This window comes from Mirounga leonina, unplaced genomic scaffold, assembly GCF_011800145.1.
Source record: "Mirounga leonina isolate KUSES-001 unplaced genomic scaffold, KU_Mleo_1.0 Mir_151, whole genome shotgun sequence".
NCBI lineage: Eukaryota > Metazoa > Chordata > Mammalia > Carnivora > Phocidae > Mirounga > Mirounga leonina.
This window is the reverse complement of record NW_023270377.1, coordinates 87,376,236-87,401,832: the sequence shown is the minus strand read 5'-3', so window position 1 is coordinate 87,401,832 and position 25,597 is coordinate 87,376,236. Positions and strand designations below refer to the sequence as shown.

The following is a 25,597-nucleotide window of genomic DNA, read 5'->3' as shown; positions in this document are numbered from 1 at the left end:
CTTCCTTCCTTCCTTCCTTCCTTCCTTCCTTCCTTCCTTCCTTCCTTTCTTTCTTTCTTTTTTTTAGAAGGTTGGGGAGGGGCAGAGGGAGAAGCAGAGAGAGAATTCCAAGCAGGCTCCACGGCCAGTGCAGAGCCTCAGGGTTTTCATGATCTGAGCCGAAATCAAGAGTTGGATTCTTAACCGACTGAGCCACCTGGGCGTCCCAAACTTTGCTTTTATTAATCAATTACTAGATTACATATTTTGTTGCTTCCCCAACAATGCCAAGTTTGGTGTATTCACCTACAAAATAGCTTCTATTAGTGTTTAATAAATGTTGATAAAATGAACTACAGATGACAACTACTCTTCATTTCTGTCTTCCTGTTGACATTTTCAAGACAGAATGAAATGCATTAAACAAAACAAATATGTTCTCCATTTCTGCAATGTTAATTAAGGAATAATTTTTGTAAATAAAAGTATTGATTTTAAGTGAAAAGATAAATGTTTCAGAAACAAATGCTAACTTAAGTAATCATTGTCATCTATTAAGACAGAATAGATACTTTTATTATCTTTTCCCTTCCTTTCACCATGTTTAAGAATAACCAGTAATCTTTGAATGAATGGAAAATCATATGTATTTAAGCAAAAAAAAAAGTCTGGAACAATGCAAAGATAATGTCTCATTGTTTCTATTAATTAAATACTAATACCATGTGCATACTCTAATACAAGAAGGTGATAGTTTAGACTACCTTTTCAATCCATCTTTTTAGAAGTAGTGTTGAGTCATTTTCAGCAATATTACTCTTCTGTCTTACCCCTCTATGGGTAAAAATAGCTAACCTGAGATTGTTTTTTATAAAATAGCTAATCTGAGGTTACTACAACTCTGTGAACGCAGAGACAAAACCTTCTCACGTGAGACCTTAGTTTCACCAGAATTGTGTTCAAATTCCTTTCACTGTGGCTATGTCAGATGATGACACAAATACAGTAGGTACGATCCAGGGTCACAAAACACTCACCACAGTTGGCCTCATCTGATGCGTCTGCACAGTCTGGATCCTCATCACAAACCCACAGCTTGGAAATGCAATGTTTAGTAGTTTTACATTGGAAATAGTCTGGAGAACAGCTGTTTTCAGCTTAAGAGGAAAACATCTATTAAAATGTAGCTTTGAACAAGAACAGACATTTTATCTAAAAAACAAGTAGAGAAACAACTGCTTAAGACACTCAACTAGAAATGTATTATCTTTTAATTAATAAAGCTCTGAAGGTGAAGAGTTTTAACTTTCATTATCCATGATATATTCCAAATATTCTTTCTGGTAGAAATAAATAAAACCTATTTCTTTGATAAAAATCAGAGTTCTCAAAACAAGCCCACCTTGATTAGCTATATTTCAAAATTAATTTTAAAAATAAAGAATTCAGAGCCTTTCAGAATAATTTTACCAGACAAATAAATGGAAGAATTTATACATATGCATTTCTATAAATAGAAAAAGAATAAAATCAGAAGATATTGGTGAATAAGGAAATAAAAACCATCAAACTCCTCAAAATCTCTAGTTGTGTTGGGTTTTTGAGGGAAGAGGCGAACATGGGAATTAGAGTGTAAACTGCATCACAAATTCTAGTCAGTTTAATGGATCAGCTCCTAGAATGACTAACCATAAAGAACTGGTAGTGACTTTATTCCGAATGCACCATCTTAATCAAATTGCTGGGTGACTGCTCATTATTTACTGATAAAAGTTTTAGGGGAATAAAATAAAACTCCAGCAAGACAGAAACATTGACAGCAGTTCTGTTGAAACCCTGAAATTTGACAAGTACTTTATTGTTCTGATTCTGTGTGTGTGTGTGTGTGTGCATGTTTGTCTGCCTCTGTGCATATATGTATACGATGGAAATTGTTTTGCTTTCCATGTAATCTAGTTTGATTTTTGGTGGGGGATATGAATAAGAGGTGAAAAGAGTAGAAGATATTTTACTGTTGTTCTTTGAAGTAGCTTGCAAAGATACATTACATAGAGTATTATCTACAGTTTTTAACAAATTATTTTGTAGATTCTTTTGCTCAGATTTTCTCATCATATATTCAACATGTATTTTATGGGGGAAAAACAATCTAATTAATGGAATTGATTTCAAGTAACTGATTAATCAATAGAAGAAAATTGCCTATAGCTGCTTAATATGGGCAAAAAGAATCAATTTACGAATAAAACACCATAGTCACCTGTAATGTTGATTTTGCTGCTTCCATTAAGGATGATGTGAATGAATGCATGTTGTTTCATGCTTGCCGTAACCTCCAGGTAGCTATTTAAGTAAAGACCACCCATGTTTTAACTTTCTCTATATCCTTTATAGAGAGCTTCTTAAGTAACCCATCCCCAAAGGTGCTGATTTGGAAGTATATGCCCATAATTGCTGTTATGTTTTTCTACACTGTGTGGATGTATGGTACACAATAAAAAATTTTAGACCAATGTCAGTTGAGACTCGAGTAAGACAAGACGGAACATTTTGAGGTGACTTACGACAGTCCCTTTCATCTTCCTCATCCCCACAGTCGTCTTGTCCATTACACCTGAGGTTTACTGGGATACATTTTTGGTTCTTTGTACACTTGAACTGACCTGACAGGCAGACATGTGTGTCTAAAAGAGAGAAAGAAGCTGAAACTGTGTCTGCATTTAAATCAGCGCAGACAAAATCAGGTAAGAATTAGAAATTCTGTTCCTCGGTTAAGAATTTCATCACCTACCACAGTTGAGTTCATCAGAATTGTCTCCACAGTCATTCTCTCCATCACAGATGAAAGCAGGCAGAGCACAGAGCCCAGTGCCACACTGAAACCGGCCTGGCTGACATTTAAATTCAGCTATGGGAGAAAACAGACTGGTATCATCGAATGCCAAGCTTCACTCATGACCTCTTAAATAGAGCTTTCCTGACATTACAGATATTTATCATTTCATTATATTAAACATACCCTAGAGCACAGCGTGAATGTCCTATACATGGATAGCTATTGGGTTCAGATATATGGTACGACCAGACTATGAGCAACTCAGATGCCCTCCAGATTACATTTCACAAATTGACAGTAAGAAATCCCAGATGATAATGCATTTTGCCATATTTTTTAGTTTATATATGAAATGATAAGAATAATCATCATAATAAAGTAGGATCTATTGAATATCTACTCTGTATCAGACACTGGGTGAGACCCTTTCACATAGAGCTACTAATTGAATCTCATCATAACCTTCTCACCTCAATATCACCATGACCATTTTATAAATGAGGAAACTAGGTCTCATGGATATTAATAACTCACCCAAGTATGTACAAGTTTCAAGTGCCAGATATGGAAATTAGATCTAGATCTGACTCTGAGTCTTCTCACAAACCATGTTGCTTGTAATAAAACACTTACCTTTTGAATGATGATCCTAATGTATGTAGTTCTGATAAGTTAACCAAATATTAATAAGTGATATTTTAAACTTTCTTTGGGAAATTAATTATGCTTTTATATTTATAATATTAAGTAAAAATTTCCTTAACATTAAAAAAATAACTCAATATACACTCAACTTCCATATAAGTGAGTTCTAAAATGTTGAAAGTCATTTAACTTCAATCTATAACATTTCTTAATCACACTAAGTGTTGAAACTGTGTGATACTTAATTTCTCATATTCTAAACATGTACATTTCCTCTATTTCCTTTTGCTTCATATATGATTTTCTTGAATGCTCCTTTGCTACCAAAACAACCTTCCCATAAGATGAGTTCTAACTATCAGAGGAGTTTCAATGCCTGGAAAATAGATGGGAAGCCTATCTGACCTTTAAATGTGTCTCTAAGATGATCCTTGGTGTACTAAAGCATCATAGAAAATGCAATCAAGAACTTAGGGTGCCAGAGAATTCGTGATGCATCACTCTTAACCACATGCATTTAAATAACATTATTGAAGTTTGCAAGTTATGTGAAACAGGATTTAAGCTTTCTTGTCTTTTCAGATGAAATTATAAGTATTGTCAGTAACCTAGTACCTGCAAATTTTGAAGATACAGCTACTCAAAAATGAATTCTAAACACTCCACAGACTCATGTACATCACTTTCCACCTCACCATAACTCTCAAAATAAAGCTTCATGCCTACAGATGTTCAGTGCTGTTAACCCGTCAACTCCAACTAAAAGATCATTTACTAAAAGATCACAGAGATAATGTCACCAATAAAAACATGTAGTATTGGTATTTAAGCAGGGTAAAGATGACACAGAGACTCTTAGATACCAGATGTCTCTTTGCTTCCCCTCAAAAGACTTTAAAGTTATATTTGTTCACCATATATTTTGAAAGTGTGTAAATATGGGGGGGAGGAGCAAGATGGTGGAGGAGTAGGAGACCTAAATTTCATCTGGTCCCAGGAATTCAGCTGGATAGGGATCAAACCATTCTGAACGCCTACAAACTCAACAGGAGATCGAAGAAAAGAATAGCAGCAACTCTCTGAACAGAAAAGCGACCACTTTCTGGAAGGTAGGACGTGCAGAGAAGCGAATCCGAGGTGATATTCGGGAAGATAGATATTCGGGGGAGGGGGCCTCCATCAGCCACTACTGGCAAGTGATAGAGCAGCGGAGCACAAAATCAGAAATTTTAGAAGTCTGCACCTCTGATAGATGTCACTCTAGTGGCTAAAGGGGGGGTGGAACACTCGCTGGGACAGTGTAGTCTCAGGACCGTCAGGGTCATAGAAAGACTGGGGGTACCTGAGTGTGGCAGAGCTCCCAGGTATCAGAGCAGATAAGTCGGCTGCAGAGATAGAGCCGGAGCGGGCTCTCAGCTCCAGGTTGCCATAGACCATGATCCGCGGCACAGTCAGGCCACCGCTCCTCCAGCAGGGACCCAACAAGTGGCAGATCCGGGGAGACTCCCCTTCCTCCCCCGGGAGGAGAGGTGCAGGAGCGCACTGCAGGAATCTGCTGGGTTTGGAGACTCCACATGGGGTCATGTGCCAGAGCGAGAAAAGCTCGGTCACAGGCCGGGTGAGCAGGGAGTGCGGCCGGAGACCAGGGAGACCGGAGTGATTGACTGCTTTTCTCTGGGAGCTCACTGAGGCGCAGGGCCCCGAGGTCTTGGCTCCTGGGGGCGGAGATTGGGAGGCCGCCATTTTCACTCTTGTTCTCCAAAGCTGTACCGAGGGCTTGTAGGGAACAAAAGCTCCCTAGAGCAAACCCTAGCAGATTACTTAGCCTGGCCCCTGGAAGGGCAGGGCAATTCCACCTCCCACAAAGACATCTGAGAATCACTGCAACAGGCCCCTCCCCGAGAAGATCAGCAAGAACAGGCAGCCAAGACCAAGTTTACCCATCAATGACAATGGCAGAACGCCAGCACTAGGGGAATACAGCACATAGAATTCATGGCATTTTTTTCCCCCTGATTCTTTAGTCTTTCAAGGTTAATTTTTTTAGTTTTCTTTTTTTTTTAATTTTTCTTTTTCCCTTTTTCAACCAACATCTTATCCATCCCTTTTTTTAAAATCTTTTTTATTTTTCATTTTTAGAGTCATATTCATTCCCTTCAGAGTAGTTAACATTATTTTTGGTATATATATAAGTTGTTTTCTCTTTAAAATTTTGGGATACAGTTTCTTCTAACAAACCAAAATATACCCTAAATCTCTAGTGTATGGTTTCATTCTAGTCTCCTGCCTGGTCACATTCTCCCCCTTTTCTTCTTTTTTTTTTTTTTTTAATTTCTCTTATTTCATTTTTCAACCAACTTTATATCTTATCAATTCCTTTTATAAAATCTTTTATAATTTTCATCTTTACAGTCATATTCCATCCCTTCACGGTATTTACCCTTATTTTGTACATATATAAGCTTTTCTTTCTTTAAAATTTGGAAGGCAGTTTCTTCTAACAGACCAAAATACGCCCAAAATCTAGTGTGTGGCACTGATCTATTCACCAACCTGATCATATTTGATCATATTCTTTTTTTTTAATCTTTTTCTCTTTCTTTTTTTTTCTTTTTTCTTTCCTTCCCTTTCTTTTTCCCCGATATCAGGTCTCTTCTGATTTGTTTAGTGTATCTTTTACTGGGGTCATTGTTACCCTGTTAGCATTTTGTTCTCTCATTCATCTATTGTCCTTTGGACAAAATGACAAGACAGAAAAAATCACCTCAGAAAAAAAGAACAAGAGGCAGTACTGACTGCCAGAGACCTAATCAATACAGACATTAGTAAGATGTTGGAACTAGAGTTCAGAATGATCATTTTCAAGATACTAGCTGGGCTTGAAAAAAGCATGGAAGATATTAGAGAAACTCTTTCTGGAGAAATAAAAGAACTAAAATCTAACCAAGTCAAAATCAAAAAGGCTATTAATGAGGTACACTCAAAAATGGAGGCTCTAACTGCTCGGTTAAATGAGGCAGAAGAGAGAATCAGTGATATAGAAACCCAAATGATGGAAAATAAAGAAGCTGAGAAAAAGAGAGATAAACAACTACTGGATCATGAGGGAAGAATTCCAGAGATAACTGATACCATAAGAAGAAAGAATATTAGAATATTTGGGATCCCAGAAGAAGAAGAAAGAGAGAGAGGGGTAGAAGGTATATTGGAGTAAATTATAGCAGAGAACTTCCCTAATTTAGGGAAGGAAACAGGGATCAAAATCCAGGAGGCACAGAGAACCCCCCTCAAAATCAATAAAAATAGGTCAACACTCTGACATCTAATAGTAAAACTTACGAGACTCAGAGACAAAGAGAAAATCCTGAAAGCAGCTCGGGAGAAGGGATCTGTAACCTACAATGATAGAAACATTAGATTGGCAACAGACCTATCCAGAGAGACCTGGCAGGCCTGAAAGGACTGCATGATATATTCAGAGCACTAAATGAGAAAAATATGCAGCCAAGAATACTATACTCAACTAGGCTGTCATTGAATATAGAAGTAGAGATAAAAAGCTTCCAGGAAAAACAAAAACTAAAGGAATTTGCAAACACAAAACCAGCCCTACAAGAACTATTGAAAGGAGACCTCTAAGCAAAGAGACAGCCTAAAAGTAACATAGACCAGAAAGGAACACAGATAATATACAGTAACAGTCACCTTACAGGCAATACAATGGCACTAAATTCATATCTTTAAATAGTTACCATGAATGTAAATGGGCTAAATGCTCCAATCAAAAGACACAGGCTATCAGATTGGATAAAAAAACAAGACCCATCAATATGCTGTCTGCAAGAGACTCACTTTAGACCCAAAGACACCCCCGGATTGAAAGTGAGGGGGTGGAAAACCATTTACCATGCTAATGGACACCAAAAGAAAGCTGGGGTGGCAATCCTTATATCAGACAAATTAGATTTTAAACCAAAGACTATAATTAGAGATGAGGAAGGTCACTATATCCTAATTAAAGGGTCTATCCAACAAGAAGATATAACAATTGTAAATATCTATGTCCCTAACATGGGAGCAGCCAGTCACATAAGCCAATTAATAACAAAAGCAAAGAAACACATTGACAACAATACAATAATAGTGGGGGACTTTAACACCCCCCTCACTGAAATGGACAGATCATCTAAGCAAAAGATCAACAAGGAAATAAAGACTTTAAATGACACACCGGACCAAATGGACTTCACAGATATATTCAGAATATTCCATCCCAAAGCAACAGAATACACATTCTTCTCTAGTGCCCATGGAACATTCTCCAGAATAGATCACATCCTAGGTCACAAATCAGGTCTCAACCAGTACCAAAAGATTGGGATCATTCCCTGCCTATTTTCAGACCACAGTGCTTTGAAAATAGAACTCAATCACAAGAGGAAAGTCGAAAGAACTCAAATACATGGAGGCTAAAGAGCATCCTACTGAAGAATGAATGGGTCAACCAGGAAATTAAAGAAGAATTAAAAAAATTCATGGAAACCAATGAAAATGAAAACACAACTGTTCAAAATCTTTGGGATGCAGCAAAGGCAGTCCAAGAGGAAAGTATATAGCAATACAAGCCTTTCTCAAGAAACAAGAAAGGTCTCAAATACACAACCTAACCCTACACTGAAGGAGCTGGAGAAAGAACAGCAAATAAAGTGTAAACCCAGCAGGAGAAGAGAAATAAGAAAGATCAGAGCAGAAATCAATGAAATAGAAACCAAAAGAACAGTAGAACAGATCAATGAAACTAGGAGCCGGTTCTTTGAAAGAATTAACAAGATTGATAAACCCCTGGCCAGACTTATCAAAAAGAAAAGAGAAATGACCCAAATCAACAAAATCATGAATGAAAGAGGAGAGATCACAACCAACACCAAAGAAATACAAACAATTATAAGAACATATTATGAGCAACTCTATGCCAGAAAATTAGATAACCTGGAAGAAATGGGTGCATTCCTAGAGATGTATCAACTACCAAAACTGAACCAGGAAGAAATAGAAAACCTGAACAGACCTATAACCACTAAGGAAATTGAAGCAGTCATCAAAAATCTCCCAAAAAACAAGAGCCCAGGGCCAGATGGCTTTCCAGGGGAATTCTACCAAACATTTAAAGAAGAATTAATACCTATTCTTCTGAAACTGTTCCAAAAAATAGAAATGGAAGGAAAACTTCCAAACTCGTTTTATGAGGCCAGCATTACCTTGATCCCCAAACCAGACAAAGATCCCATCAAAAAGGAGAATTACAGACCAATATCCCTGATGAACATGGATGCAAAAATTCTCACCAAAATACTAGCCAATAGGATCCAACAGTACATTAAAAGGATTATTCACCACGACCAAGTGGGATTTATCCCTGGGCTGCAAGGTTGGTTCAACATCCGCAAATCAATCAATGTGATACAATACATTAATAAAAGAAAGAACAAGAACCATATGATCCTCTCAACAGATGCAGAAAAAGCATTTGACAAAGGACAGCATCCTTTCTTGATCAAAACTCTTCAGAGTATAGGCATAGAGGGTACATACCTCAATATCATAAAAGCCATCTATGAAAAACCCACAGTGAATATCATTCTCAATGGGGAAAAACTGAGAGCTTTCCCCCTAAGGTCAGGAACATGGCAGGGATGTCCACTATCACCACTGCTATTCAACATAGTAGTAGAAGACCTAGCCACCGCAATCAGACAACAAAAAGAAATAAAAGGCGTCCGAATCAGCAAAGAAGTCAAACTCTCTCTCTTTGCAGATGACATGATACTTTATGTGGAAAACCCAAAAGACTCCACCCCAAAACTGCTAGAACTCATACAGGAATTCAGTAAAGTGGCAGGATAGAAAATCAATGCACAGAAATCAGTGGCACTCCTATACAACAAAACAAGACAGAAGAAAGAGAAAATAAGGAGTCGATCCCATTTACAATTGCACCCAAAACCATGAGATACTTAGGAATAAATCTAACCAAAAAGGCAAAGAATCTGTACTCAGAAAACTATAAAATACTCATGAAAGAAATGGAGGAAGACACAAAGAAATGGAAAAACGTTCCATACTCATGGATTGGAAGAACAAATATTGTGAAGATGTCAATGCTACCTAGAGCAATGTACACATTCAGTGCAATCCCTATCAAAATACCATCCACTTTTTTCAAAGAAATGGAACGAATAATCCTAAAATTTGTATGGAACCAGAAAAGACCCCGCATAGCCAGAGGAATGTTGAAAAAGAAAAGCAAAGCTGGCGGCATCACAATTCCAGACTTCAAGCTCTATTACAAAGCTGTCATCATCAAGACAGTATGGTACTGGCACAAAAACAGACACAGAGATCAATGGAACAGAACAGAGAGCCCAGAAATGGACCCTCAACTCTATGGTGAATTCATCTTCGACAAAGCAGGAAAGAATGTCCAATGGAAAAAAGACAGTCTCTTCAACAAATGGTGTTGGGAAAATTGGACAGCCACATGCAGAAGAATGAAACTGGACCATTTCCTTACACCACACACAAAAATAGACTCCAAATGGTTGAAAGACCTCAATGTGAGACAGGAGTCCATCAAAATCCTAAAGGAGAACATAGGCAGCAACTTCTTCCTAGACACATCGCCAAAGGCAAGGGAAGCAAGGGCAAAAATGAACTCTTGGGACTTCATCAAGATAAAAAGCTTTTGCACAGCAAAAGAAACAGTCAACAAAACCAAAAGACAACTGACAGAATGGGAGAAGATGTTTGCAAATGACATATCAGATAAAGGGCTAGTATCCAAAATCTATAAAGAACTTATCAAACTCAACACCCAAAGAACAAAGGATCCAGTCAAGAAATGGGCAGAAGACATGAACAGACATTTTTCCAAAGAAGACATCCAAATGGCCAACAGACACATGAAAAAGTGCTCAACATCGCTTGGCATCAGGGAAATCCAAATCAAAACTTCAATGAGATACCACCTCACACCAGTCAGAATGGCTAAAATTAACAAGTCAGGAAACGACAGATATTGGCGGGGATGCGGAGAAAGGGGAACCTTCCTACACTGTTGGTGGGAATGCAAGCTGGTGCAGCCACTCTGGAAAACAGTATGGAGGTTCCTCAAAAAGTTGAAAATAGAGCTACCTTACGCCCGCAATTGCACTACTGTGTATTTACCTCAAAGATACAAATGTAGGGATCCGAAGTGGTACCTGCACCCCAATGTTTATAGCAGCAATTTCCACAATAGCCTAACTATGTAAAGAGCCAAGATGTCCACTGACAGATGAATGGATAAAGAAGAGGTGGTATACACACACACACACACACACACACACACACACTGGAATATTATGCAGCCATCAAAAGGAATGAAATCTTGCCATTTGCAATGATGTGGATGGAACTGGAGGGTATTATGCTGAGCGAAATAAGTCAATCAGAGAAAGACATGTATCATATGATCTCACTGATATGAGGAATTCTTAATCTCAGGAAAGAAACTGAGAGTTGCTGGAGTGGTGGGAAGTGGGAGGGATGGGGTAGCTTGGTGATAGACAGTGGGGAGTGTACGTGTTATGGTGATTGTTATGAATTGTGTAAGACTGTTGAATCACAGACCTGTTCCTCTGAAACAAGTAATATATTATATGTTAAAAAAAAAGAAGAAGATAACAGGAAGGGAAGAATGAAGGGGGTGAGATCGAAGGGGGAGATGAACCATGAGAGACTATGGACTCAAACAAACTGAGGGTTCCAAAGGGGAGGGAGGGTGGGAGGATGGGTTAACCTGGTGATGTGTATTAAAGTGGGCACGTTCTGCATGGAGCACTGTGTGTTATACACAAACAATGAATCATGGAACAGTACATCAAAAATTAATGATGTAATGTATGGTGATTAACATAATAAAAAATAATAAAAATGTGTAAATATGAAAAACTTATTATAGTAAATCTTTGGTTAATTTTTTATATCAGTACGGTTACAGCATGATAGTCTAGTCAGGATTAAAGTTAGAACTCAGGAGCCTCAAATAGTTTAGAGGGGAAAGAATTGGGAACCACTGACCGTGTCTGTAGGTCATTATGGTGGTTTTTCCACAGAGAACACTTTAGTGAATCTGGGCGGGAAAAGTCATCTTTTTGTTTTTAATATTTTATTTATTTCAGAGAGAGCGAGCGAGCAAACAGCACAAGCAGGGTGAAGGGCAGAGGGAGAAGCAGACACCCGCTGAGCAGGGAGCTCTATGTGGGACTTGATCTCGGGGCTCTGGGATCATGACCTGAGCTGAAGGCAGATGCTTAACCGACTGTGCCACCCAGGCGCCCCTAGGAAAAGTCATTTTAATATGAGGATTCATTTAACATATTCATTCTTCTTTATTTCTATAAATTACAAAATATGTTGTATATATTTTATTTATTATATTGTTGAAAGTTTACTTTATTGCAGGGAAATCAATATCTTTCTTTTAATGAGAAAATCTCAGTTGGTCACCAATATAATTTCCTGTTCCTTTGATAGTCCCTTTAATTCAAATATAATTCAGGCATAACAGATAATACTTCATACAAAAACTACTTATATATATTGTCTATCACAGTGAAAACCAAAACTATATTAAAAAATCAAAGATCAATGGACCTTTCAAGAACATAAAAAGAATATTAGAAAAGCAATGACTTCTCTCTTTTTTTTCCTTTTCCTTGAATATATTATTAGCTGCTTTCAAAGATATAAATGAACTATGTGAAACAACTTCAAATGTTTTATACACTTGATCATGACCAGAGAGATGGAATACAACTCATTTAAGTAACTATCTAGAGACCCTAAGTTTAGAACAGCTTTGTAATTATGTGGCGGAAAGTTCTACAGCAGAAAGTAACTACCTTTTTACTTAGTATACTGTCTTTCTTTAGTGCAAGCCTAAGGATCTTGAACTCAATTGCTAAGGCCAAATCATGGCAACTATCCACTGAGATTTGAGGGAATTATCATGACTGACTATAAGCATCTTCAACTTGACAGGACAATATTGAAGTGACCCATGGAATGAACTATAAAAGACTATCAAGAAATAGTTTACTGATTGTCCATTACAACCAAAGTTACCAAAGATAGCTAAATGTATATACACATATATGTACACACACATATGCCATATACATACACACGTTTATACACATATGTACACACATATGCCATATATGTACACATATACATGTATATTCCTATATGGATATACATACCTATATGTATGTATGTATATATGTATGTATCTGGCACCTAACCATGACAATCACAGTTTGAGTCAAAGTATAATTAGTAGTCATTTTAAGGCAATATCTAAAAGCATACTAAATGATTAGTAGAACAAACTAATGATTTATACTGGAAAAATCTCACTTTTAAGGGAAGTTCAGTATTATAATACTGACAAAGATTAATCCCTTACAGGTAAGATTTTAGTTATTGATTGACATTCTGCAAACTTGCCCACTTTTGCTTTTAATTTGGTGATATATCCAGGCAAAATCATGCTGATTGTTATTTATACTGATCATTACATGAGGAGTGTAATTTTTCTGCAGGTAAGAAAATTTAAAACAAAACACTAACACAAATTGCTGATAATGTCATTCTAAATTTAACAGTCAATAGAGACATACTCAAGACAATGTAACAATTTTTGTTGTATTTTTAAAGATTTTGTAAAAGTATCAGAACGTAATCCTTAAGGTCTCACTTCAGTTTTCAAGGTCTGGGATTTAAGGAGCTCTAAATTCTAAATCCCCACATTCACCAATGTACTCACGACAGTCATCAGGTTCGTCAGATCCATCGCCACAGTCATCCACAGTGTCACATTTCCACCAGAATGGAATACATTTATCAGTTTTGCATCGAAACTTAAAAAAAAAGAAAGAAAAAAGGGTTGAAGGACCTACCCCAGTATTAAATGGATATTTAAAAACTCACCAGGGCAGAGCAGCCTAGCCTACTCTCTTGCTGCAAATGTGAACTGTGGTGGTCTTAGAGCATTCCACAATAGGGAATAAATGCACAACAAGCAGCAAAATGATCTGCCAGGAAAGCACATTGTTCAGGAAAACCTCCTGGGATTTCTGGAGCACAGACAAGCTTACCCATTTACATATGATCTGTGGCTGCTTTCACACCACAACAACAGAGTTATGTAGTTGCTGTAGAGACCATGTGGCCAGCAAATTTAAAATATTTATTATCTGAGCCTTTACAGAACGCTTGCCAAATGCTGAATAGGGCTAAAAAAAATCACCAGAAATATCAGGAAAAGGTATCCTGAATTCATTGAAAAGTTGAATTAAGTTAATTGAATTGCATTTCCTTAGGAATCTTAGACAATTTGATGAATGTCTCTCTATCTCTATTCCTTAGCCACCAAATGAGGAGTTAAAGATAATCTGGATGATCCTTTCTGGCACTGTCATGCTGTTATTCCATGGAACTTTCTGAACATACTGCCTTTAGCCATAATGAGTGTCTGCCCAAATAAATTTTAAGAATATTTCTATAAAGCAGTTAAAACAAGCACAGTGATTTTTAGTTTTCAGAATTCCTAATAAATATACATGATCTTTGAGGATAAATAAGATAAGTGTCATAACTAGAAAACAGGTACAAAAATTGCACTAGATAGACTTTATTTAAAACTATCGCAATAGGGGAGAAAGAGCAAACAACTCCACTGAAACAAAAGGCAGGGGGTGGGTTTAAGCTCAGGGGTAAACTAATGGAAAAGTATGGAGGATATTGGTCAGCATGATTGGGCTGTCTGTATTTGCTAGGTGTTACTTATCAAAGCTGGGCTCCTACCTTCCCATAGAGACTGAGACAGGTCTGGACTATCTTTCTTGATGATTAAATCTCTAGGGGATGGTTGCTAGTCCTTGAGGAAGACATTCCTAGGCTGTAAAACTGGTAAGAGGCTGGGAGAAAATTTACATCTCAAAGGGGCAGAGAAATAATTCACAATTGCAAGTTTTCTAAAGTAAGTGTTCTAAGAAAAGGAATTCAGGGGCCTACAGCCAGGAAGAAACTGTCTAAAGTTTAGTCAAGCTGAGGAATGTCAACGCTATCTTGGTCAATGACTTACCACCTTATGCTACATCCTCCCCTATAAGGCCCGGCAAAGAACCTAGCAAATAATAGGTATCTCTAATTTAAAATGAACATTTGCATATCAAAAAAAGGTAAAAAAATAAGGCTGCGACAGATTTTTTGCTGAATATTATTTTTTTGACTATTATATATTTTTAGATAAAACACTAAAGAAAACTACTGTAATAAAACTCATTCTTAAGATTATCAAAACTATTCACTGACATATTTACTAGTGTGTTTTTTTCAAAGATTTATTTATTTATTTGAGAGAGAGAGAGAGAGAGCACACACGCAAGCTGGGTAGGGGTAGTGGGAGAAAAAGAGAAGCAGAGAAGAAGACTCCCTGCTGAGTGGAGAGCCCAACATGGGGCTCAATCCCAGGACCCCGATATCATGACCTGAGCCTAAACCAAGAGTCAGAAGTCTAACCAACTGGCACCTAGGCACCCCTATTAATGTGTTTTATTTGTTCTATCAGCCTTTCCATTTAAAATAGTTAAAAATTATAAGAAAAAAAATTCTATTACTTACAGAAGTAGGAAGTTTTTTAACTCCTTTCTTTTGAAATAAACCATCAAATGGAAGATTAATAACAGAAAAACTAGTTGAATATGTTATATGGTAGTATTTACATATAAACTACTTAGCACACATGCAACATGTTGCTAGAAAAATATTTCAGGTTATTATTGGATTTTTTATAAGAAAGGTGATCTGAATTCAAATTCTTCTCCTGAAACAGAGCACAGAAATATTGTTCCTACTAAACTTCACAATTGGCCAAATGTACAGAGACCAAGAAAACTCAGTAAATTTATTCCCTAGTGATCTCGGACCACAAACTAACCCCTTTCAGTTTTAAGCTTATTCTCATAAATAAAAGAAACTAAAGAAAATCACACTTTACATAGAGAGAGTACATTACATCTAAAATAGTTGCCATTAAAAATTTACTTTAAAATATTAAAACCAAGCAATAAAGTTTAGTAAGTTTCTTCTAGCACTACCAAATTATTTTCTTCTTTATTTCAACAGAAATTCAGTGAAAAGCATGTATGACAAAATTCATCTGGAACTGAAAATGTTTGATAATATTCTAAAATTTATTAATTTTCTTTTTGAAATGTTCCTGTTGTAATTCCCATGGGAGTGACCTGAAAGCAAGATGACATTTACTTAACATGCTATATGCCAGACAGAAAATACATAGAAAAATACATAGAAAAATATACTTAGGTTCAATTTTGTCTAATGAAATGGATTAGCAAGCTAAAGGTTTGTTCACTTAAAGTACTCTTACTTTCTTCAAGTAAGAGAAAATTTGAGCTTTTGCTGAACCTCTCTGGATACCATAAAGTTGATTCAAGGCAGAGCTACATTATTTTATTAAATAAGAGTGTGATTTTTTTTTTTTTTCCCAGTAGCAATATGGGAGGGAATAGATCACTGTGAATCCAGGGAAGATTTGACTGTTCAACTGATTTTCCTGTACTTGCTTAGCCTGTGGTCGTGTCTGTGGTGGTTTTATAAATGACCACAGGAAAAATATTACCTTTATGGATAGTGACTGTCTGGGGATATAAGGCTAACTCTGAAAGCAATTGCCCTGAACATTAAACATTTCCAGTCATTACAATATATCAAAGTACATTAACAAGAGAATTTCATATCTCCTGAGTATATTCAAAACCTTCCCAATCAAGATTTGAAAAATATCTAAAATACATATTTTAAAACTCACTACATATGCCTGATTTAAATAAACACCAACTGTTGGAATTACATATGACATGACGATTGTGCTTGCCATTTCATTTTTAATAAGACCATAAAAAGGTTTTGAGCTAAGAGATGGCCAGGGTAAAATATACTTATTACATTACTTTTTATGTTAATCAACATTTTATTCATTACTCTCAAAGGAAGATTTCTTCTATTTTGTGTCTGGGCTTCATTTTTTCATACTTAAATACAGTAACTTAAAAAAGATAAATGTTAAATATAAATATAAAACATTCTTCATGGTAAATGTTCTCCAAGACTAATATCTTCATAAAATAAATTGCAAACTGCAATTATCACCCACAAGAAGAAGCTATAAAGAAACTACTAAATACATGTCTATTAAAATGAATACAAGTATAAAATACAAATCCTGCACACACAAGTGAGGTTTACTTGCAATAGAAAAAGTCTCCATTTAAAAACTAAGTAAAGCTATTTTTTAATTTACTTTTTATTGGAATATAAAAATGATTTAAATTTAATATCTGAAGTGATAAGTGCTCTAATACTGTATTTAATCTTGATTTTTACCAGATTTTCATGTTTATTTTCAATTCTAATAGAATTCTTACTGGTATGATTTGCCTATTTTATTTTTCTAAAAATCAATGCTAGTCAGGGGATATATCTTTGGTTGCATTCATAAGATGTCAAAAAATAAAAAATCCTGTAGTAAGATAAATTTAAAAGGTAACATTTTTTATCAGAATGCTAAATGGTATGATTCTGAAATACTTGGATTATTTGCTTCATTTCAATTTCAAACCTCACTTAAAATTGTGTTTCTATGAACTGACTTTTCTCCAAGAAGTGTATAGTAGATAGTTTTTTCTCTCTCACTACATCAGAAAAAAAAAAAAAAAAATCATCAGTAAATGGCTGCATAAACCCTAAGACTTACTGGGATAACCACTGATGGATTGCATTAACTGTTCTTCATTAACTTTTTCGTAAAAATGAAACAAATGAACTGATATCTCTTTTCTTCAGGAAGTACTGCTGACAGCAAAGATAGCAACAATTTGTGTTGTTATTGTTAGTGTTCTGTCTCACTATTGTTGAATTTTTTAAATTAAAAAAAAACTTATGTAAAAACACTATTGGGGTATTTAAAAGTTATATCTATATATCTATATATATATGTATATTTTAAAGATTTTATTTATTTGACAGAGACACAGCGAGAGAGGGAACACAAGCAGGAGGAGTGGGAGAGGGAAAAGCAGGCTTCCCACCGAGCAGGCAGCCCGATGCGGGGCTCGATCCCAGGACCCTGGGACCATGACCTGAGCTGAAGGCAAATGCTTAATCATATCATCAATGATACCAAATTAGGAGATAATTTAATTATATGAATAATATTTTTCTGGGTTGATTTAGGTATTCATTTAATTGATCTGATTTTTTTTTGGCATTGAATAAACATAATTATAGGTTTTCTTATATAATAATTTGAAATATTTTATTCCCTTTATGATTACAGGAAGGCTGATGCTTTGAGATGTTCATCTGTGTGTCAAGCATCCTTTGGCTTTGCTCTGTTTCTGGTTGGCTACAGAGGCTCACCACACTGTAAGTGGCTTAGGCAGGCATCATTGTTCCTACTAATTCACCTAAGGCCACAGTGTTAGGCACCAACAGAGGGACTCTTGGACCCCACCCCGCACACCCCTCTGCCAACAAGGGACTGAGGTTATTTCAGAATAACCTTGAGGGTTTTTTTTAAAAGATTTTATTTATTTAGTTGAGAGAGAGAGAAGGAGAGACAGTGAGAGAGTACCAGTGGGAAGGAGAGGGAGAAGCATGCTCCCAGCAGAGCAAGGAGCCCGATGTGGGGCTCGATCCCAGGGCCCTGAGATTATGACCTGAGCCGAAGGCAGAAGCTTAACCGACTGAGCCACCCAGGTACCCCTAACCTCGACTTTAAGCTGGAAATTTGTCTAAACTAAATAGTACAAACAGGAATTATATTTTAAAAGTTTTAAGAACCTGGGATTTCTCCCTTAAATTTTCTCTCTAGGAATAATTAGGTTGTTTATTTTGCCTCTCACAGTGACTTAAATCTCTAGTTCTCTCAAGATAATGTATTTTGTCTACACAAATACTTAGGGGATTATAATTAAAACAGTACACTTTCGGGGCGCCTGGGTGGCTCAGATGGTTAAGCGTCTGCCTTCGGCTCAGGTCATGATCCCAGGGTCCTGGGATCGAGTCCCGCATCGGGTTCCCTGCTCAGTGCAGAGCCTGCTTCTCCCTCTCCCTCTGCCACTCCCTCTGCTTGTGCTCTTCTGTCTATCTCTCTGTCAAATAAATAAATAAAATCTTTAAAAAAACAAACAAACAAACAAACAATACACTTTGTAAAGAAAGAAGAAATTGTGGCCTGTGCTTCCAATTACACATCAGAATCTCCTGATGGCAGCTCACACTAATTGCACACATGTCCTTAAGTGTGTTCTAGTCACACCCCAGGACAAGGGCAGTAACAACACTTACTATGTGCCAGAAACTTCTCCCATTTAATCTCCATAAGAGTGGCCTGGAAATATTAGTATTTCCATTTTTTTATTTATTTTTTATTTTTTATTTTTTAAAGATTTTATTTATTTATTTGAGAGAGAGAGAATGAGAGACAGAGAGCACGAGAGGGAAGAGGGCAGAGGGAGAAGCAGACCCTCTGCTCAGCAGGGAGCCCGATGCGGGACTCGATCCTGGGACTCCAGGATCATGACCTGAGCTGAAGGCAGTCGCTTAACCAACTGAGCCACCCAGGCGCCCAGTATTTCCATTTTAAAGATGAGAAAACTAAAGCATCATGAGAGTAAGTAAAAAACCCAGGATTATTCAGCCAATTTCAAGCAGAGTCAGGGTCACAGTCCCAGCGAATCTGGCTTCAGAGTCTGTGCCCTTAACTACTACACATACCAGCTACCTCAAAGCGGTTTGATGGTTGGCATTGTACAGTTCTTTAATGGTGATACTCAGAGTGATAACTTGAGAAGCTGGGTGAGCTAGTATTAGCTTCTCCATTCTGAAAATAAGCACACCCAAAGAGGAATTCAGTGTTTTACCAGGATGCCACTGCTAGAAGTGGAAAACCAGCAGATTCAAAACACAGAATTCTAAGAAGAAATTTTAGCTATGTTCAAAACAAATCATAGTTTCCTTGACAATTTTATCTTACACAACAGAGTGACTCAAATATAAAAAAAGTCAAATCTTATAATGTCATATGACTATTATCCAAAATTTGAAAGTAGTAATATCAAGCCCATGTAACTTATCATTGAGTGCACATTTTAATATCTTTACTAGAAATAATTACATGTTGAAGAAAAAGAGGTTTTGGGAGGAAACTATTTAGATCATATAATTTTTCAATTAAAAAGTCTAGAAAATTACTTTTGTCCAATTCATCTTTTCCATTACCACCTGCTCTGAGGAATGGGAGAGGGGAAGAGATGGTGACACAGTAGATTATCTAGGAAGATTTGTTTATTTGTTTAAACTGTATATATCTTTGTCTTCACCCTATGCCACAATCACCCTGGCTTCTTGAAATAGATCAGATCTCTTCTGATGATTCTTCTAGGTCCATTCTTGATTTGAACCATTACTCTCTATGGAGCTGTGTAAAAATGATTTTCAGGGTTGTTTTTGTTTCTCTTTTTGACCTCTATTTGTACCTCCTGTTTCCTAAGGTCTCGTTCTCAGGATGCACATCAATTGCTTTTCCCTTACTCTATGACCCTCTATATGATGTATGGAATGGTCATCATGCTATGCTATGCTAAACAACAACAACAAAAATGTTTCAAAATGGCTTAAGCCAATAAATAAAATGCAGGCAAAACCTTTATAACAGCTTGATAATACATTTTATGAAATAATTTCAAGACCTCTACTCACCTGACTGGCTGTGCAGTTAGATAAGCAAGTCCTATTGTCGGCTGCAAGATAGAAGTTGGTGGGACATGCACAGGTATGAGTCTTTCCAGGGGCTAAAAGGCACAGATGACTGCAGCCGCCGTTATTTATCATACAGACATGTTTGGAGACTACAGATGAGAAAGAAACAGCAAAACAGAGAAATCAAGGCCAAGATATAATATGGGATTAGAGACAGGGCATTTAAACTTTATAACTTGTAGAATTTTGTAATCAAGAAGTCATCAAGTTCATAAATGTAATTGTATTTTGTTGTAAATTCTATTCATTGCCCAATGGCATTCGTTTTACTATTAAATAATTTTAAGGATGTAGTTCCACAAAAACAAGCATTTTAGTAGAAAAAAAATTGTCCATCAGAAAAATATAGACTAGAAGCATTTTGGACGAAGACATACATATGTTTAGAAATATAAATGTAAAATAAAACAATGAAACAATGATTTACAACTAATAGTGTAGTGGCTTTGTTTTGTAAGCAAAATAATCAAACTTTTATTCCATGAGCCCTGATAGAATTCTTACTAGACATATGCCTAAAAAGCTTGATATGTTTCTCATTTTTAGAGCCCCAAAGATACTTAAATATAATTCCTTTCACCCAGCATTCCAGAAAGTAAGGATCCTATAACTATTTTGTAAAGAAATCATTTCAAGAATGCATTCTCTACTGCTCTAACTACATTTACTGTCATTTCAACTCAATATTTCAACAAATTAATAATTCTCTGTACTATTATTGAGCTTCTAATCATATTCCTTAATAGACATACTTCAAATCAGCTGAATTCATCCTATACAGTTATGCTAAATAATGAAATCTGGTACTTTTTCTCAGAAATAAATTTACACTTAACCATGGAGGAAACAAAAATGGAATGTTACTAAAAGATGTTGATGAGCTTATGGAAATCATGGAAAGAATAATTACCATCGGGTTGTCTATAAGAATGATACACCTGGATATCTGTGATGGCATGCCATGAGTTAATCAGTGAGAGTCTGTCTGCTCCCGAGGTTTTATGGGCACGGCTGAGTGACTTGGTTTTCCCATCAGTCCAGTAGATGTAGTCTTCAAACAATGTTAGTGCAATCACCCCTGGAATATCTTGATTAGGGACTGTAATAGGAGATGGTAAGATTAATGTTCAGTCTTGGAAGACTGCTAGTTAAAATATTCAATACTACATGGGCTGACAGATACAACTGCTACAGAACTTCATGTGAATAATTGCTGTGACAACTGTCAGGCCAGCAAGGTTCTTTATTACCGGTTAAGAGAATGCAGGATCTGGTGCAGGAGTTTACTTTGCTCAGAGTTTGCCTGATTCGGCCACGGGGAAGACGTGAATGCAATCCTGCTCACGAGTAATGGCTGCTTCACCAGAAACAAATATCATCCAATATTTAAAATATATATATACATATATATATCCATCCAGTTGCTCCCAACTTAAGTCCTTACATCTACAGGTCATTGACTGCTTTCCCCCACTTCCAAATTGATTAAATCATATATCCAGGATGAAATGTTTATCTACCTGGAGATAGAATGACTATAAGACTACTATAAACTATTTTAGTCACTGAGATTTTATGAGTATTTTTACATGCAAGATGAGCTGGGATAGGGATGGAGGAAAATAAGTGTGACAGACAACAATGTATCAGACAGATTTAACAGTCATAAAACTGTTTAGTTGCAGGTTAAAATTATTTCATAATTATATTTTCATTATAGGACTAGGTTTAAATGTAAATAGTAGATTGAGCATCACAAATGTGAATTTTTCATTCAAGAGATTCCAGGGTCCTATCAGGCACATGAGATATGATAAATTTGTTTGGTGATTTAAGGTTAAGTAACTTTAAAATGTGGTAGAGTTTTCTTCAAAAAAAGTTTCAAAAGCTATCAATAAAGAAAATGGAAATTCCTTAATTTGCACGAACATTACAATGTTTCTCCATATTTATTTTCAAATCTACTTTTAGAAACTCTGAGAAACTGTTCATTAATGGAAAAAAGGTACTGGAAGTCCAGTAATAAGTACTTTTTTGTAAATTGGGTTTTCATGACTGAGAATTAATGTTTGGCATATTCCTCATCCAGGAGTAACTGAGACACTATCAAGATTTCAAATACAATTTGTTATTTTTATTCAGCTGGGTCAAATGTGATCAGAGAATTCACTATGACACAAAGAAAGTAGAAATAAAAGCAAATAGGTGACACTTTAAATCACTGATGACTATCACTGTAGGGTCTGGCCAGAAATCCATCTCAAAACAGGTATTATGCCTATGAAGGAAGTAAAACTCAAAAAAAAAAAATCCATATGTGTACACTTTTTTTTTTTTTTAAGATTTATTTATTTATTTGAGAGAGCGAGAATGAGAGAGAGTACATGAGAGGGGGGAGGGTCAGAGGGAGAAGCAGGCTCCTCGCCGAGCAGGGAGCCCGATGCGGGACTCGATCCAGGGACTCCAGGATCATGATCTGAGCCAAAGGCAGTTGCTTAACCAACTGAGCCACCCAGGCGCCCATATGTGTACACTTTTGATGCAAGTACTCAAACTGAATTATCTGTGTACTGCTTATAGACATGGAGCCTCTTGCTAGAATAAGTGGAACTGCATAGAAAGATGAAGAGGATACTTTACCAGAATGAATCATATCTGAGTTATTTACACAAACTATTCCCACTTTCCCTTTCTGGCTGTATAAATTCATTCCAGAAAGATAAAACAAATGTGGCAAAATTTTAACAACCAGGTGAATCTTGGTGATAGGTGATTGTAACAGTCTTTCAACATATACGTATGTTTGGAAATCTTCAAAATAAAACGAAAATTGGCAAAAAAAAGTTGAGAGGGACTCAATTCTTATTTCCTTAGATGTAAAGGAAATAATTAGATCATTAAATATGGACTTAAAAAGTTAATCATCATTTTAAATAATTTCAGTTCACCAGAGATTCAATTATTTATACACAAAAAGTGGAGTTATTGTATGAAATTGCCTATTAACATCTCTAACGTTGCATAGTCTTTTTCATTATTCAGTAAGTAACTTATAGCTGACATTTGTTAAGTACTCAGGTACCAGGAAGTTGGCAGTGATTTTCAATGAGTGGGGAAGGCAATTCTGGCCCCACAGCAAAGAATGGTGAGGCCCAAATATTAATAGTTCTGAGGTTATGAAACCCTGCAGTAGGAGATCTACTTTATACACCTTATTTTAATTAATATGCATCAGTTTATTGTATAGTAGTAGACAGATCTCACTTCACAGATGAGAAAGCTAAGATCTGGAAAATTTAAGTATCTTGACCAAAGAGGGCGATTAAAAACTAGTAAATGAAGGTACTGATATTTAAATCTAAATCAGATTCTGGTTGCTGAGTCCTTTGCCATTTTCTCTACTAGCACTGTTTTCAAGAAAGCCAGCCTTGCGGGGCACCCAGGTGGCTCAGCTGGTTAAGCATCTGCCTTCGGCTCAGGTCGTAATCCCAGGGTCATGGGATCGAGCCCCGCATCAGGCTTCCTGCTCCGCAGGAAGCCAGCTTCTCCCTCTCCCACTCACCCTGCTGTGTTCCTTCTCTCGTTCTGTGTCTCTCTGTCAAATAAATAAATAAAATCTTAAAAAAAGAAAAAGAAAAAGAAAGCCAGCCTCGTAGGCTAAAGTACTGTTATAGATTGAATTGTTTCCTTTCTCTGAATTCATATGTTGAAGCCCTAGTCCCCAGGATGACTGTATTTGGAAACAGGTAAGAGTGGGGTCCTAATCCAATATGACCAGTGTCCTTATAAGAAGAGAGAAGCAGAGACACCAGGGAAGTACACATACAGAGAAAAAGTCATGTGAAGACATAGTAAGAAGATGGCCATCTACAAGCCAAGGAAAGAGGCCTCAGGAGAAACCAAGTCTGTCACCACCCTGGTCTTGGACTTCCAGCCTCTAGAACTGTGAGAAAATAAACTTTTGTTTAAGCCACCCAGATTGTGGTACTTTGTATGGCAGCCTTAGCAAAGTAATACAAGTATATAAAGCAATAAGACCGATTTTGTAAGCTCCATGTGAAAGTGGGTGGGGCAGAGGGGGTAGGGAGAGGGACAAGTAGACTCACGCTGAGCCTGACTAGGGGCTCTATCCCAGGACCCTCATGACCTGGGCTGAAACCAAGTCAGATACTTAACCAACTGAGACACCCAGGCACCCTGAAAGTCAGTTTATTTAATTACTTGATTGAAATTACATTATATTTTCAGACATGGGGCAATTTAAGTACTGGACAAGTTTGCTATCTCTAAGTTTGTAATGATTAACCACCAGAAAATCTCTGTTATCAGATAATCAGTATAAATTTATGGAGATCAGAAAGGTGAACTCTTACTTCAGAAGAAAGATGGCACACAGCTGAAAGTACAGAAAATGTAGAAAAGGTCAAGGTGAAGAAAATTAGTCCATTTGTCCAAAGTGACCATCTGTTTGATTTAATCCCTTGTTTGATATTGGGGTAAAGAACAGGACTGTCACTCTTAGCTTTATAAGCCCACTCTCAGGACTGCTCAATTGGCAAACATGTTTATTTCCCAAACACATCAAATACAACCACCAGAGTATTTTTTTCTAGAGAAAGCAAAGTAAAAACACCAACTTATGTTAACAAGGGGATATCTAGTCCCACATATCTAACACTATAGTAGCTCCAACAATCTATTCTCTAAGAGATGGTAAAAAGTTCACTTCATACCACAAACAATGCCAATGAAAATCAAGCCAAACAAAAGAAAGCAAAACAAACACACAATCAAACAAAATCTTTTTATATCGTCTTTCTAGGAGTTCAGCTCACAACTCGGCAGTATACCTTATTTCTTCTTGAGGACTTAAACCTCTCCAACAAGTTATTTGACTATTTGCTTAAGCTTCTGTGAAAAAAAAAAAAAAAAGCCACATATTAACTGCTAAATGGTAAGTATAAATAAATGAGTGCCATGTTTGTTTTCCCATCACCAGATGAAGAATTCAGCCCACATGGAAGCTAAATGAGATGTTCTGAGCCAAATCATCATATATTTTGGTATAAGAAACTTCCCTGATTCAGAATGAGAAAAATAAAATTGCTTATTTTTGGCTGTCTCCTTATTTATTTTCTTATTTTTACTTTGTAAATATGTGCATTTATATGTATACATGCATTTATA

General features: G+C 36.5%; 1 protein-coding gene across 1 annotated transcript in view; it reads right to left on the bottom strand.

Annotated features, from left to right (window-relative positions):
- Positions 1 to 25,597, bottom strand: part of LRP1B (LDL receptor related protein 1B) — a 1,834,834-nt gene that overhangs the window by 187,953 nt on the left and 1,621,284 nt on the right. The window contains exons 61-66 of the mRNA XM_035008121.1: positions 21,321 to 21,509; positions 20,351 to 20,499; positions 13,329 to 13,422; positions 2,771 to 2,887; positions 2,544 to 2,663; positions 1,017 to 1,136 (exon numbers count right to left, since the gene is read on the bottom strand). Coding sequence (XP_034864012.1) covers positions 1,017 to 1,136; positions 2,544 to 2,663; positions 2,771 to 2,887; positions 13,329 to 13,422; positions 20,351 to 20,499; positions 21,321 to 21,509 — 789 coding nt within the window. The remainder of the gene's footprint in view (positions 1 to 1,016; positions 1,137 to 2,543; positions 2,664 to 2,770; positions 2,888 to 13,328; positions 13,423 to 20,350; positions 20,500 to 21,320; positions 21,510 to 25,597) is intronic.